The 14,225-nt window shown below is 39.9% G+C and overlaps 1 protein-coding gene across 1 annotated transcript in view; it reads right to left on the reverse strand.

Annotated features, from left to right (window-relative positions):
• Positions 1-567: 567 nt before the first annotated feature.
• The window catches only part of poc1b (POC1 centriolar protein B), a 50,952-nt gene continuing 37,294 nt past the window's right edge, over positions 568-14,225 (reverse strand). Inside the window, exons 11-12 of the mRNA XM_085412970.1 lie at positions 4,790-5,098; positions 568-2,439 (exon numbers count right to left, since the gene is read on the reverse strand). Coding sequence (XP_085269096.1) covers positions 2,281-2,439; positions 4,790-5,098 — 468 coding nt within the window. The 3' untranslated portion in view covers positions 568-2,280. The remainder of the gene's footprint in view (positions 2,440-4,789; positions 5,099-14,225) is intronic.

The raw sequence follows: 14,225 nt of genomic DNA on the forward strand, positions 1-14,225 counted from the left end.
CAGCTCCTTCCTCAATATAAACAGGAAGCCCCTCCTCTAGGAAGCTATTAACATGTTATGGGATCATGTTCACAATGCACTAACAACACACACAGCGCTTATGCTCACTGTAAAGCAAGTTCTGTGTGCACTTAACGAGATCTAAGTGGAAGTGAAGGGGGAAGCTGGTCATTAAATGTTTGCATGTGAGTCTCCTGCTTCAGTGCACAAAAGATTTTGTGACTGCGTTTGTTGGTTTGTGTGTTTTCACTTATACAAAGTAATGAGAGTTGCAGGCTGTGAGAGCAAATTTTAGCAAAGTGAAGTCATTTTCATCAGCCCTCTGGTTCAGTTTAGAGTTACATTCAGTGTTAGGCATCTGTTTAAGACCTAATGCATTTCAAAGGAATCACCACTCAAGAGCCACTTTCTTGCAGTTCAGGAGCTCTTGATCATATTTCACCGTCTTCATTTTCCATTTTTAGCCGTCATGAAACTGAAGATTATTTTAAGGGACTTAAACATTCATCTTCTTGATGAATCACACACTTTTCACAAATGTGTCAGTGAAGGAGATCGGTGAGTGTATAAATAGGGATTTTTACTGGTGAGTGCAAAAGGACATTTGAGAAATTTACAGGTGGATAAGTACTGAGCAAACCTGGAAGATTTTTCATGTAGAAGTCATTTTACTTCAGATTTCATCAGCACCTATGATACAACTGGATTGAACAACAGGATTTTGACCACTGCAACACTTCACTGTGCTTCAGGTAAAGTGGACCTGGGTTTCTCAGCAGCCTGAACCGCGTTATGTAACTGGAAAGGAGAACAAGGAGCAGGAGGATGAACACCAATGAAGCCAAAGAGGAAGCAAAGGATGTGGTGGAGGGAGCAAATGGCAGCCTCTGATAGCTCCCTCTTTGTGTGGCTTTTTTTTTTTTTTTTTACTGCTTCCTCCCGTCCCAGCCGCATCGCTCACCGCATGGCCTCCGCTGGAACAACATAAACAGCTAGAGACCATAGACTGGGCGAGAGCAAGCCAGAACATTTCAGGCACAGTGGCACATAGAAACAAAATACAGGAAGGGCTTGCTGAACTGAAAGTAAATTATTTTTCAGATACAAGGTTAAAATTGATTAATTATGAGTATATTAATTCAAAAATTTTCAATAAGAAAATACTAATAAAAAAATCTTACTGGTTACATATAAATTATTGCTATTTAATATTTGGTAGTACTACGAATGCATGTAGTTGACAAGCCGGAAAGTTCTTAAGTGGCATACTTTTTGAATAGTATGACTGTGTACAGTCTATAGCTGGTAAATATACATTTTAGTCAAGCTGTTAAAGATGTCTTGTGAAATTATATACTAATCCACCAATAGGCCAAATATCCCAGCTTTCCACTAACAATTGAATGCACCATGCATTTGAGGACTTGTTGCTAAGACAGTAAAGAATCAGCACAAATGTATCATCCATAGAGACATATCAAGTGCACCTACATTTCATGATGAAAACGAGAGGAACGATTAAAAAAAAAGTATGCACGGGAAGCATTTTTGAAAGTGAAACAATCAGTTTCTTTGACACATTTAAAATGTGCATCTAAACATTTATAGACTTTTATTTGCCTATGGAAAACAGTTTAACACATATCCCAACTGTCGGATATTTGAGTGGAGATTCAACTCAAAATTGAGCACATCATGTTATATTTTGGTCATCTCAGTTTTTATTTTTGACCATTTTGAGGTTCTCTCAGTACAAGGCTGTCTCCTTTTGTCTGGATACAGTAAGTAATAACCAATTAGTACACCCTGTTGCACTATCTATTCATAAAAATTAAATTTATATTACATGTATTTTAGGAAAAATGCACACAACTTGGGGTTTAAAATGGCATGGCATAGCATTTACAATCAAAACAGATGTTATTCTTGAAGCAGTGAACTGCTAAAACACCTGCAAATGAACAGGTAAATACACACAGCAGACAAGCACTTTTTTTTTTTTTTTAATACATATATATATTCAGCTGCAGCTCTTCTGTGCAGCTGGATGTCTTTAAGAGGTACCGAAAGGCATGGAAAAACTATGTTGGTACTACACACGTACAAGCACGCAGTCAGACACAAACTCACTGCAACCACTGATCGAATCCTGATTGACCTATGAGAAAGACCACCATGGAGGGCATTTAAATTGACACACACATCTGGCAATCTGGGGGCTTAGCAGAACAACACACTTCATGTCTTTGTGCTGCTGTCTGAGACGAGGCAAAGTTGTCCTCAAGTGGAATGAACAGAAGATTCATCTGTCCCTTCACTCTCTGTCCTCCGCCTCGTTCTAGATGCTCGCAGGTCTTTCAGAATCTGAGACTGATGGCTTAGACACTCCTTCAACTTGTCCTCAGTCAGGGTGAGACGCTCTTCCAGCACTGAAACAGTCTGCATGAGGTGAAGCGGTAGGGGTGGGAAAGCATGATAATTACAGAGAAGTCAGAGAATAATTATACATGTAGAAACTAAGCAGAGCAAAGTTCAGTCTGAAATCAATCCTTTCCCAATGTAGAAAAAAACAAAACAAAACACAAAAGTAAATGAGAAATCGTCATGGCTTTCAAATTATCATCATTATTATTATTATTCATTTTGGCCTTGATGCATGAGATAGTCGAGATAGTAGAGACAGCAGAAGTGATTTAAATTTAAATATTTATATTACAAAGATTATTTAATAGTTCATTAGGTGTCATTTGTTTCTGGGAATCAGAAAATGCACCAAATATTTCTTATAGATGATAATGTCTGTGAAACAAAGTACATTCAGCAGCACATTTTTTATTTCTGGAGACAATTCTCATAAAACTGCAGAACTGAAAATGTGTTCAATTTTTTTCTTCTCTGTCTGCAAATGTCATAAAACATAAAATGAGGAAATGTCTCTGTCCATCTAATGGTGACACTTCTCAAACAGACAAAGAAGTGGGCAGCTAAATCAAATATTCTCACTCCACCGTTTGCTTTTCTTTACCTTTTATTAGACCTGTGCAACATAGCAATGTTGAATAGTAAACAACCTGATGCTGGGCTTAAACACTTCAGAGGGAAAAAATTGTCCTCCTTCAATGTTTTTCCACTGCTGTCGATATTGTGAGTTGATATACAGTGGGGCAAAAAAGTATTTAGTCAGCCACCGATTGTGCAAGTTCCCCCACCTAAAATGATGACAGAGGTCAGTAATTTGCACCAGAGGTACACTTCAACTGTGAGAAACAGAATGTGAAAAAAAAATCCATGAATCCACATGGTAGGATTTGTAAAGAATTTATTCGTAAATCAGGGTGGAAAATAAGTATTTGGTCAATAACAAAAATACAACTCAATACTTTGTAACATAACCTTTGTTGGCAATAACAGAGGTCAAACGTTTACTATAGGTCTTTACCAGGTTTGCACACACAGTAGCTGGTATTTTGGCCCATTCCTCCATGCAGATCTTCTCGAGAGCAGCGATGTTTTGGGGCTGTCGCCGAGCAACACGGACTTTCAACTCCCGCCACAGATTTTCTATGGGGTTGAGGTCTGGAGACTGGCTAGGCCACTCCAGGAGTTTCAAATGCTTCTTACGGAGCCACTCCTTTGTTGCCCGGGCGGTGTGTTTTGGATCATTGTCATGTTGGAAGACCCAGCCTCGTTTCATCTTCAAAGTTCTCACTGATGGAAGGAGGTTTTGGCTCAAAATCTCACGATGCATGGCCCCATTCATTCTGTCCTTAACACGGATCAGTCGTCCTGTCCCCTTGGCAGAAAAACAGCCCCATAGCATGATGTTTCCACCCCCCATGCTTCACAGTAGGTATGGTGTTCTTGGGATGCAACTCAGTATTCTTCTTCCTCCAAACACGACGAGTTGAGTTTATACCAAAAAGTTCTACTTTGGTTTCATCTGACCACATGACATTCTCCCAATCCTCTGCTGTATCATCCATGTGCTCTCTGGCAAACTTCAGACGGGCCTGGACATGCACTGGCTTCAGCAGCGGGACACGTCTGGCACTGCGGGATTTGATTCCCTGCCGTCGTAGTGTGTTACTGATGGTGACCTTTGTTACTTTGGTCCCAGCTCTCTGCAGGTCATTCACCAGGTCCCCCCGTGTGGTTCTGGGATCTTTGCTCACCGTTCTCATGATCATTTTGACCCCACGGGATGAGATCTTGCGTGGAGCCCCAGATCAAGGGAGATTATCAGTGGTCTTGTATGTCTTCCATTTTCTGATGATTGCTCCCACAGTTAATTTTTTCACACCAAGCTGCTTGCCTATTGTAGATTCACTCTTCCCAGTCTGGTGCAGGTCTACAATACTTTTCCTGGTGTCCTTCGAAAGCTCTTTGGTCTTGGCCATGGCGGAGTTTGGAGTCTGACTGTTTGAGGCTGTGGACAGGTGTCTTTTAAACAGATGATGAGTTCAAACAGGTGCCATTCATACAGGTAACGAGTGGGGGACAGAAAAGCTTCTTACAGAAGACGTTACAGGTCTGTGAGAGCCAGAGATTTTCCTTGTTTGAGGTGACCAAATACTTATTTTCCACCCTAATTTACGAATAAATTCTTTACAAATCCTACCATGTGAATTCATGGATTTTTTTTTTCACATTCTGTCTCTCACAGTTGAAGTGTACCTCTGGTGCAAATTACTGACCTCTGTCATCATTTTAAGTGGGGGAACTTGCACAATCGGTGGCTGACTAAATACTTTTTTGCCCCACTGTATATAAGCTTTGCCTGATAACTGACCTGTGTGAGAATATCCAGCTGTTGAACAATGTGCCGCAGGGTAGAGCTCACACTTGATGGATGACCAGAGAGAACTTCCAGTGGGTGTGTCTGCGACATCTCTACTTCTTCCTCTCGTCTTCCTTTTCCTTCTTTTCTGTTAGCCCTCGTTTCATTCTCAGCAGTCGATTCTGCCCTACTTGCACTTCCACCCTCGATCCATCCGTCCAGTCTTGAATTGGCAACATGACATTCTGGCAAACCGTTATAGTGGTGACTGTTAGCAGCAGCAGACTGCATGGGTGTCAAGCGGGGCCAACTGTTTAAGAGCTGGAGATGAAAGCAGGAGAAAACGCAAACTGTGTGGATATTGTTTTGTTCCATTTATGTTCCAAATGCACTGTATCACACGAGAAACCCATTTTAAATCAAATCACTCATTGTGACTCTCTGACATTTAATTCAGAACAGGCCACTGAAAACAAAGAACTCTTAAAAAATACAAGGTGTTTCCAAGTGCTTGCTTCAGCATCCTGCTGGAACAGCAAAGGAGTCAGAAAGAAATAGAAAACAGTAGAAGAAACATCTGAATGACGTTAAATGTCAAACTGTTAAAGGAATTAAAGTTTCAGTTTGCAGTGAAATGACTGATTAAGTCAGTTTTATTTTTAAGTCTGACATGTAAGCTGAAATCTACCTGATTAAAAAAAAAAAAAAAAAAAAAAAAAAAATAGGTTCAGGCTGAAATGAAAGTCTTGAAAAATAAAGGCTCGGCCTCCTGTAACTAATTTCATGTGGGAAATTAATTTTTAAGTTGAGAGTTGATAAGATACCTTTGTATCACTCAATCCTCATAGTAAGAATAAAGTTCAACCAGACAAAAGTTTGTGGCACAGGGGATGGTTTAACATTAGTTACAGTGGGCCTTATCTGGGATGCATCAGCGCACTCAAAGAATACTATAAATCATGTCAGAATTACATTCTCTTCCATTATCTGACATCATACACAACGTGCCAAAAGGAGTGCTCTTTCAAGCAAATTAACATTTGGTCTTCGTTTGTCTTGGCAGTCCATGGAGCAGCTTCCCCCCCTTATTTTTGTCTTTTCCAAACACTGTTGGTACCTGGCATCTTCTTAATGACGCTGAACTCATGGCAGAAATCAACTGGAATATGAATTGAAGTATTGGATGTTACCAAAGTATCAACTGGAGTTTAATTGTAACTACTTTTTGAACTTAAAGTTCTACTATACTAGTAGATTACCGTGTTTGAAATATACATGTATCAAACAGTGACAGAAAGAATACATCAGAGGCTTTCATGATCCTGGATGATATGCAATCATAATACATAACACTATGCAGAGATAGCCAACATGCTTGCTATCTCACTGTTCTGTCAGTGAAGGAGGCCTTGAGCCTGTTGCAACTTGGCAGACTGAAGTAGGTGGATGACTCACACTACTGGATTACTGACTGAAAGGCAGACTTTGTGACCACCTGACTACCTTGCTAGCTAAAGACAAGTTCATAGGCTGTTTGCACTGAAGAGCTACAGATACAGAGCAAAGCAGAAAAAAAACTATTTTGTATTTAATGCGACCTTTGATTTTGTATGCAATGTTTGTTTGTTTTTCCTTTCACAAGAAGAACATAACAAGGGAAAGTGAACAATGGAACAATGAGAGAGAGAAAAGAAGGGGGGGGGGGTCATTATATTCAGTGTAATCAGAGTTAGAGACAGTGCATTCATTACAGCAGAGGCATTTAACACAGTAGCTATACAGCAGATAAATATCTATTCTAAAGAACCAATCATTGCTCAAGGGCAACTATCCTAACTTTTAGGAGGTCGGGATTCAAACTAGCATGTTTTAGTTTTCAAAAGCTTTTGCTTAAAAACCACCATAGCTCCGTAACCTCTTTCCAAACATTACTGTAATTCTGCAGATCACATGCCTTAAGGGGCTAGCAGTGACATTTAGTAACATCAAGTGATGACGGGCAAAATAGCCTGAAGTGAAGTGGGCAGGTCCCTAGTTACAAAATTCAGACGCAAACAACTGAAGCAAATACCAATTAGAACGAAGGATTATGTTAATTTGCCTCGTAACAATGAACCATCAGTGACCCGGGGCAAGCGAATTGTTTCCTGTTTGGATGATTATTCCATTATTTTTCAATAAATCAACTAATTTTAAATAAAATGTCCATACCTCAATCCATATTCTGAATCACTTATCTAGTTCAAGGTCACAGGGGGAATGAAGCCTATCCTACAAGTCACAAAGAAGAGGCTGATGTTACACCGTCAACAAGTTGCCAGTCTAACACAGGGCTTTAAAAAACAAACAAACAAAACACAACAACAACAACAACAACCAATAGTTAAAGTTAAGTTCACTCCACAACTAAAACTACAGCAGTGGCATCTTAAAACTGTTTGGTCTTGACAACCAACAGCTTTGGCTAAATAAATATATGAACTGATTTGTTGTTGGTCCAAACAGTTATGTTGTAGAATGGTTATTGCTTAGCCAATCACATTATAATAAAAGAAAAACAATAATCCAGACAAAAATGATGAGAAGTTAAATTGTACTCAATAATAATGTGATGCATGGGTTGCACCAAAGAGAACAAAAGGAGGGGGACGGGGAAGGCAAGGGGATAAATGAGAGATGTTTTAGGAAGATCAAGACAGGCAGGAAGAGGAGGGTTAAGAGGAGGAGGAGGATGTCACACATTCCTAGCCTAATGCATGGAGCAATCGATTCCGGCTTACTTCCTGCATACTGTCCTCACTTCAAAGAGAGTATGGGGACGCAGGAGAGGGTGGAGGGAAGAGAGGAAGAATATACCAGGATGTCTAAAGAAAGAGAGGGTGGGTTAGGATCGACTGCTGGGAGGAGGTGAACATAGCTGTCAGTGTGTGGATGGTGAGTCTCGTGGAGTCTTGAACACCTTTTCACTCCTCGTTGATACATCTTGTCAACATCTGCTCAGCTCATTTACAGTTAACATCCCTCCACCCCCTCCCCCACCAGGCAGTTTGGATACAATTAACGTTTAACAGGCAAGGCACTCCAGTGTGCCAGTCAAAAAACACACACACACACGCACACACACACAGGAAATTTCTTCTAACTATAATTTGTTAGAAGCATGTTAAAAGATGGTGCACGGCATTATCAGGTATATAAAAGATATACAAAATCACGGAAACATGGATTGTTTAATGTAGAGGGGTCAGTGGAGCTAAAAACTCACAGTTTACGATAAGGATAATTTCAGAGATTAAATCGTGTCTACTACGCTTTATGTCAGAGGTCAGTCATGGCAGGAATGTTGCAACAGTTCTGCTGGCAGTGTTTTTTGTTTGATAGGAGTAGCTGGTTGGGTTTGGTTGGTTGAGCCAAGCAGAGCAGGGGAAAAACTAGACACTATGATAATGAGGTGGCAGACTGTGTGAGCTGAGTGTGCTCAAGTGTTGATAGGAAGGCAAGAATATCAACACAGCCTGTACTCAAAGTACATGTGCTTGTCCAATCTATGAAGTGCTTCCTAATTTGGCCACAGTTTACTCCACAAGTAATGAGATGCAATATAAAAGACACAAATGTGAGTGTCTAATGGCAAACCAGCACTATTAAATGCTAATCATTGATTATTCAACGATATTGTTGATAACTTGACTGCAGCAGATTTACTTAAAAAGGGAAGTTCATTAGAACCACAATCCAGGTTAAAATGCTAACGGCGGCTGTGATGTTTACGATCAAAAGGATCCCCAGGAGAAAACAGATCACAAATAGCCTCACCTCCGCTTCTAAATCAAATCACAGATGTCTGATCAAAAACATCATTTCCATGAGCACCAGAATTAGCTGCGCTCTCTATTGTTGGCAGGAAACCTCGGGCATTGTGACCCTTGTATAACAAGCCATTTGATCTTAATTGGAGGGCGTCTCTGATGTTCCTGCCCTTACCACTTGTGAAGCCACACGCGCATCTTCAAAACCTGCCTGATGTTTATTAATTAACATGGAAAATCCTCCTTATGAAGTAGGTAGGCAAAGGGTTCACCAAAGCGGCACTGTAATTGTTTTACCAATATTCAATCCACCAGACAGTTTCATAATAGCTGGAAAAGCACTAGCTAACCTCTTCCTCATTAAGGCTCACTGCTGCATCGTCATCACACAGATGCAGGCATTTACACCTGCTGTTAAGGCGCAAGAAGCCGCTGCGTTACTCTCCTAAACGATAAGTGAAGCCACTCAGATAATATCGCAGCAAACGCACGGATACGGAGGAGAAGACAAAACCAGAAGCCAAGACACTGAAAACATGATTTTTTTAAAGAACTTTGGGGAAAACAAACAAACAAAAAAAAAACAAACAAAAAAACAACAACACTTGACAAACAGTTGCAACATCTCCCTCTGTGTCTGTCTCTAAGATGGTGGTAAAAACTGGCATAATCTTACACTCGTGTCTTCAATCCAGGTATGACAGGGGTTGCCGCAAAAATTCCCCCCCAAAAAACCAAGGAGGCGCACAACTGGCTGACGTGCCACAAAGATTGTGTCTCATGACACATGGATGTGAAAATTGTCAGGCAAGACCAGCGATGGACGAGCATAAAAACAACATTAGGATCCCGTTTGGTTCATGGCTCCATTCTTCAAATTTGCCAAGCATGACACATTCACTGGCATTAGTGCGCCTGACATCAATGCTGAATTTGTTGCACACGCATCAAGTTTTACAAGAGTTTCAACATCATCTGCATCTCTCTCATTAGTTTACGACTGCTGTTTTGCATGTACACACTCTCGGTACTATATATTAGGGCTGGGCGATATATCGAGTTTTTTAAAAATATCGATATATTTTCATACGAGATATAAGATGTGACAATATCGTTTATATCGATATAGTCTATGTTACGTTAGAATTATACTTGTGGGCCGCAGGTTTGCCTCTCTTTCGTCTACTTTTGTCTCTACGCAACGTTACTCGGCCTCGCCTCTCCTTCACTGAACCCAACTCCCCCTCCCCCATAACTTCACCTGCAGGCAATGACAAGATGAAAGCGGAAAATCTCCGTTAGCGAGTTACCGTGCGTGGGGCTGGACGGCGTCAACATGTTAGCGAGCTAACCGCGCTAACGAGCTAACCGCGCTAACGACATGCAGCCCGGAGGGGCTGCACGGCCTAAAATCCTTTCCTTTTCTCAAAAATCGACAGTGCGCCTTATGTATGAATTCTGGTTGTGCTTACTGACCGCGAACAGATTTTATGTGGTACACAGCGCTCAGCAATCTGTCAAAAAATGTTTTAATATGACTTTGCTAAGCTACGGAGCTGCACCGCTTGATGGATTGTCGGAGGATTACGGCTACCGAGGAGGAGCCTCGCGGAGTGATACGTACTGTGTGTGTATAAGGACCACAAATGGCACCTGTTCAGAGACGTGGTGCAGCTGTGAAATCTGTCTCTTTGTTATTATGCTCAGCGTCTATTAGTTTACATTTTGACTGCACAATTGTGAGCTTTTTGTTATGCACAAAAACAACATTGTTTTCTTTTATTTATGGACCATGATTATTTAATAAATGCTGATAATTTATTTTTGAGTAATTTCTTCATGTACATCTACGCTGTATGTAAATAAAAGTGCCCGTGTGACATCTGGGACACAGTGTGACTAAGAACTCTCTTTTTGTTCTTAACTTATGGCTTTAAAAAAAAAAAAAAATCGAGATATATATCTTATATCGCTATCCAGCTAAAAAATATCGAGATAGGAATTTTGGGTCATATCGCCCAGCCCTACTATATATAGCATAACATGTGAAGTTGGGTTTTAAACTGACTGTACATTTGTAGTTATTAAAGCTTTTATCACCAAGCTGAGAAATTTTAGGAAAATTGTAGACAATGAGAAAAAGTTAAACTATACACAAAGCTTTTTGTCAGCCTTTACAAATCTTAAAGAAAAAAAATACAAAGTCTTACTACGTGACATCCCACAGAGTACATCAGTACCCATCATGTAACATTGGCACGCCTTTCCTGTATCACACAGTTTATGCACCACCGATATTTTTCCTGTAATGGGAAGAGAACATTCTGTAGTCACAGGATGCCATGTAATGCAGTTAATAAAGCAGACTCCATGGCAGGAGGAAATCCTTAACCCCCCTCTTACCGTCCTCCACCCTGGTTTCACTTTTTTCATTTTCACACACAAGCAAATGTTTTGCCTCTGGATGCATTATAGGTGGCACGTACACACATGTAGGCCAGCAACTGTTACCAACTCACGAAGATACAGTCACTGTCCAGAAGTCTTCCCTTGACTGTTAACGTTCCTGAAATCCTTGAAATGCAGTGGCGTTGGCACATTGCTATATATAATCAGAATCCTGATTATGGTTTGATATACTCAAGACAGCTAAAAACAACACTATATATTGGGACCAAAGCCAAAACAAATGTACATCTTTTATTGTAGAATGATAAATGTTAATTGTGGTACAAATCCATGATTCAATGGACTGACTCCGTTTAAACGAAGAGGCTTTGTTTATTTTATCTTTTATTTTTTTTGTGTCAGATTGCTGCTGGCCTGAATGTGGCCTTAGCCCTGTGTGAAAATCTCATCTTCTTCATTTGAATGAGGCCAGCACATTGACACAGTGAATGCCAAGGATGATTAGCTTTTTCAATAATGACATGAAAATACACACACAAAATAACTCAGTGAAAGGGCGCTGAACTAGCTAATCAAATATGTGGAATTACTACAATTTTGGTTGTTCTTTAATGTGAAGGCTATATGACTCCAAGACAACTGTGAAACCTCTTTCCAGTGATTTGGTTTCTAACGAGCCTTTAAAGTCAGACTAACGATAGTTATTGCATCAGATTTAGTACTGATTGCTGAAAGTGATATGAAATTATTGATTTTTTTCCCCCTCACAAAAAAGAAAACCACTTTTTTAGAGATTCCTCTAAAACTCTTCCCATCTGCCCCTAACATTTAACCTGGCAGGTCATCTGAAGCCTCCATTTCATGTTGGTCCAAGACATCACAGCAGACGACTCATTGTCCTTTCATCTCTGTCACCCCTAACTGTCATCTGACAAGGTGCTCTATACCACACCCACAAAACAAAATTGTGCCTTCTCAAACAAAATTAATGAAATGAATGAATAAAAAAAAAACCCCACAACAGTTAAGTACGTTCACATCCACCTATGAACACACAGTGACGTGTCAAAAAACACACAGAGAAAATAGGCAAAGCACACAGTCACATGAATTAGCACAGATGTTTGTCAAAGGTGTGGCGACACTGATGTTTTTAAAGCACAGATGAGCAGGAAACAAGAGGACATTCATGTGGCTTTGAGGAAGTGCATATATCCACTTGATTTCTCACCCTCCCCCCCCTCTCTCGCTCTCCTCTGTCTGCCTCGAACATCCGCACAGAAGCCACCCACACACAAACGAAAATATCCTGCTTGCCATTAGATGCAGTGTTTTCTGTCCACATCACACACGCATAAATGGAACTGTAAACACCTCAACCACAGCTAATAGAAAAACCGTAGCTTCCTGCCATGTTTCAGTGGCAGATGACCCAGACACACAGAAGCTAAAAGCACTTGAACACACAAAGCGGGGTAATGTGAAGAAAAAAAGGAATAGTTATGCTGTTACAAATGAAAGCATAGTCATTCTCAGAAGACCACACACACAGAATAACATGGTTAGACCCATAACACCACACAGAATGCACTAAACAGCAGCTTGAAACCTGCCTCACACCAACACATATCTTAAATAGAAATGTGTGATATACACACGGAAGTGATTCCTACAAGAAATGCTCCATGTCATAGCTCAAGCATACAGTACAAGAAAAACAAATTTGATATAATCGCTCTCACACACACACACACATACATTGTGTTATTAAAACTGGTGCTGAAATGAATGTGTGCTGCTTTTAAATAAGGTGTGCAGTCCCTTCAAATGCAGAAGTGAGAAAAAAAAAAGGAAAGAAAAAAAAATCATCAGTAAGAGAAAAGGAAATAAAGTGAAACACACAAAAAAGGTGAACAGTTCTGGCTGAATGCTCCTGATAAAGAATAAACAGTTTAAGAGTAACCAGTATAAATAAAATGCTAGACTGGCTGAATTTATGATGTATTATTTATGGAATAGCAGAGTCCTTAATAGAGCTATCAAGATCTTTGAAGCTGCACAGACAGAACTGACATGGAATAAGCAGTTCTGGGATCAGATTTCTCTCAGAACTTGATAAAGATCAAAACTGAACAAAAAAGGAGGATGAAAAAAAAAAGTAAAGGAGGATGAAAGGATCTCAGAAACATGGCACGACATGTGTTGATATTGCTTCACTTCAGCTTACATACTCACAAAACCGTTAATAAGGCAATATTACAAAAACATTGCAACGAAAATGTATTGCAATGCCCACAGTGGACAAGAAAAACAAAAAGAAAAACAAAAAGAAAAACAGAGTTGAGCTAATTAAGAAAAAAAAAAAAACTAACCTCACCAGCTCATGAAAATCTCACAAATATTATGCAATCCAAACCTTCTGTCACTTATAAGTTGTGGATAGTGTTTGAATAGGGTTTGAGAAGTTTTAGCTTTGTTAAATGTGAAATATGTAGGAGTTGCTTAATGGGTAAAGCACAGCACTCACATGAATAGTGTTTATAGGTTACCACTCATGCTAAAAGTGGATACAGTGGTATCAGAGGACTTTTCATGAAAGCCTCTACCAAAAAAGGTTGTTCAGTGTTCATTAAATATGGTCAAGCACTTGCAGCGTAGGTGTGGAAACAGGCTTTGCACATCATGAAGCAGATGGGTTTTTTTTTTTAAAACCACAGCACAACAGCAGCTTTGTCACCTGATGTCTTCATTTTTAAGGGTAATGAGTCACAGAGTAAAGCCCTCATTATCATTATCATTAGTCGTGTGGTTCGAACATAAATAACTAATTACTTGATGAATGGACTAAAAACCCTTGACTGGCTTTATTAAAGATGTGTCACAGCAGCAACTCAGAGACAACCTGCAATTTTGTGTTTCAGTGGCAGTGGTTACATGTAATCCTTTGTCTGCCATGTTTTTAAAATATAGTGCTCAAAAACATATACAGTGGGGCAAAAAAGTATTTAGTCAGCCACCGATTGTGCAAGTTCCCCCACCTAAAATGATGACAGAGGTCAGTAATTTGCACCAGAGGTACACTTCAACTGTGAGAGACAGAATGTGAAAAAAAAAATCCATGAATTCACATGGTAGGATTTGTAAAGAATTTATTCGTAAATCAGGGTGGAAAATAAGTATTTGGTCACCTCAAACAAGGAAAATCTCTGGCTCTCACAGACCTGTAACGT

The sequence above is a fragment of the Rhamphochromis longiceps genome, linkage group LG7 (assembly GCF_057381845.1).
Source record: "Rhamphochromis longiceps isolate RC_006_pf linkage group LG7, R_longiceps_female_GT1.1, whole genome shotgun sequence".
Taxonomy (NCBI): Eukaryota; Metazoa; Chordata; class Actinopteri; order Cichliformes; family Cichlidae; genus Rhamphochromis; species Rhamphochromis longiceps.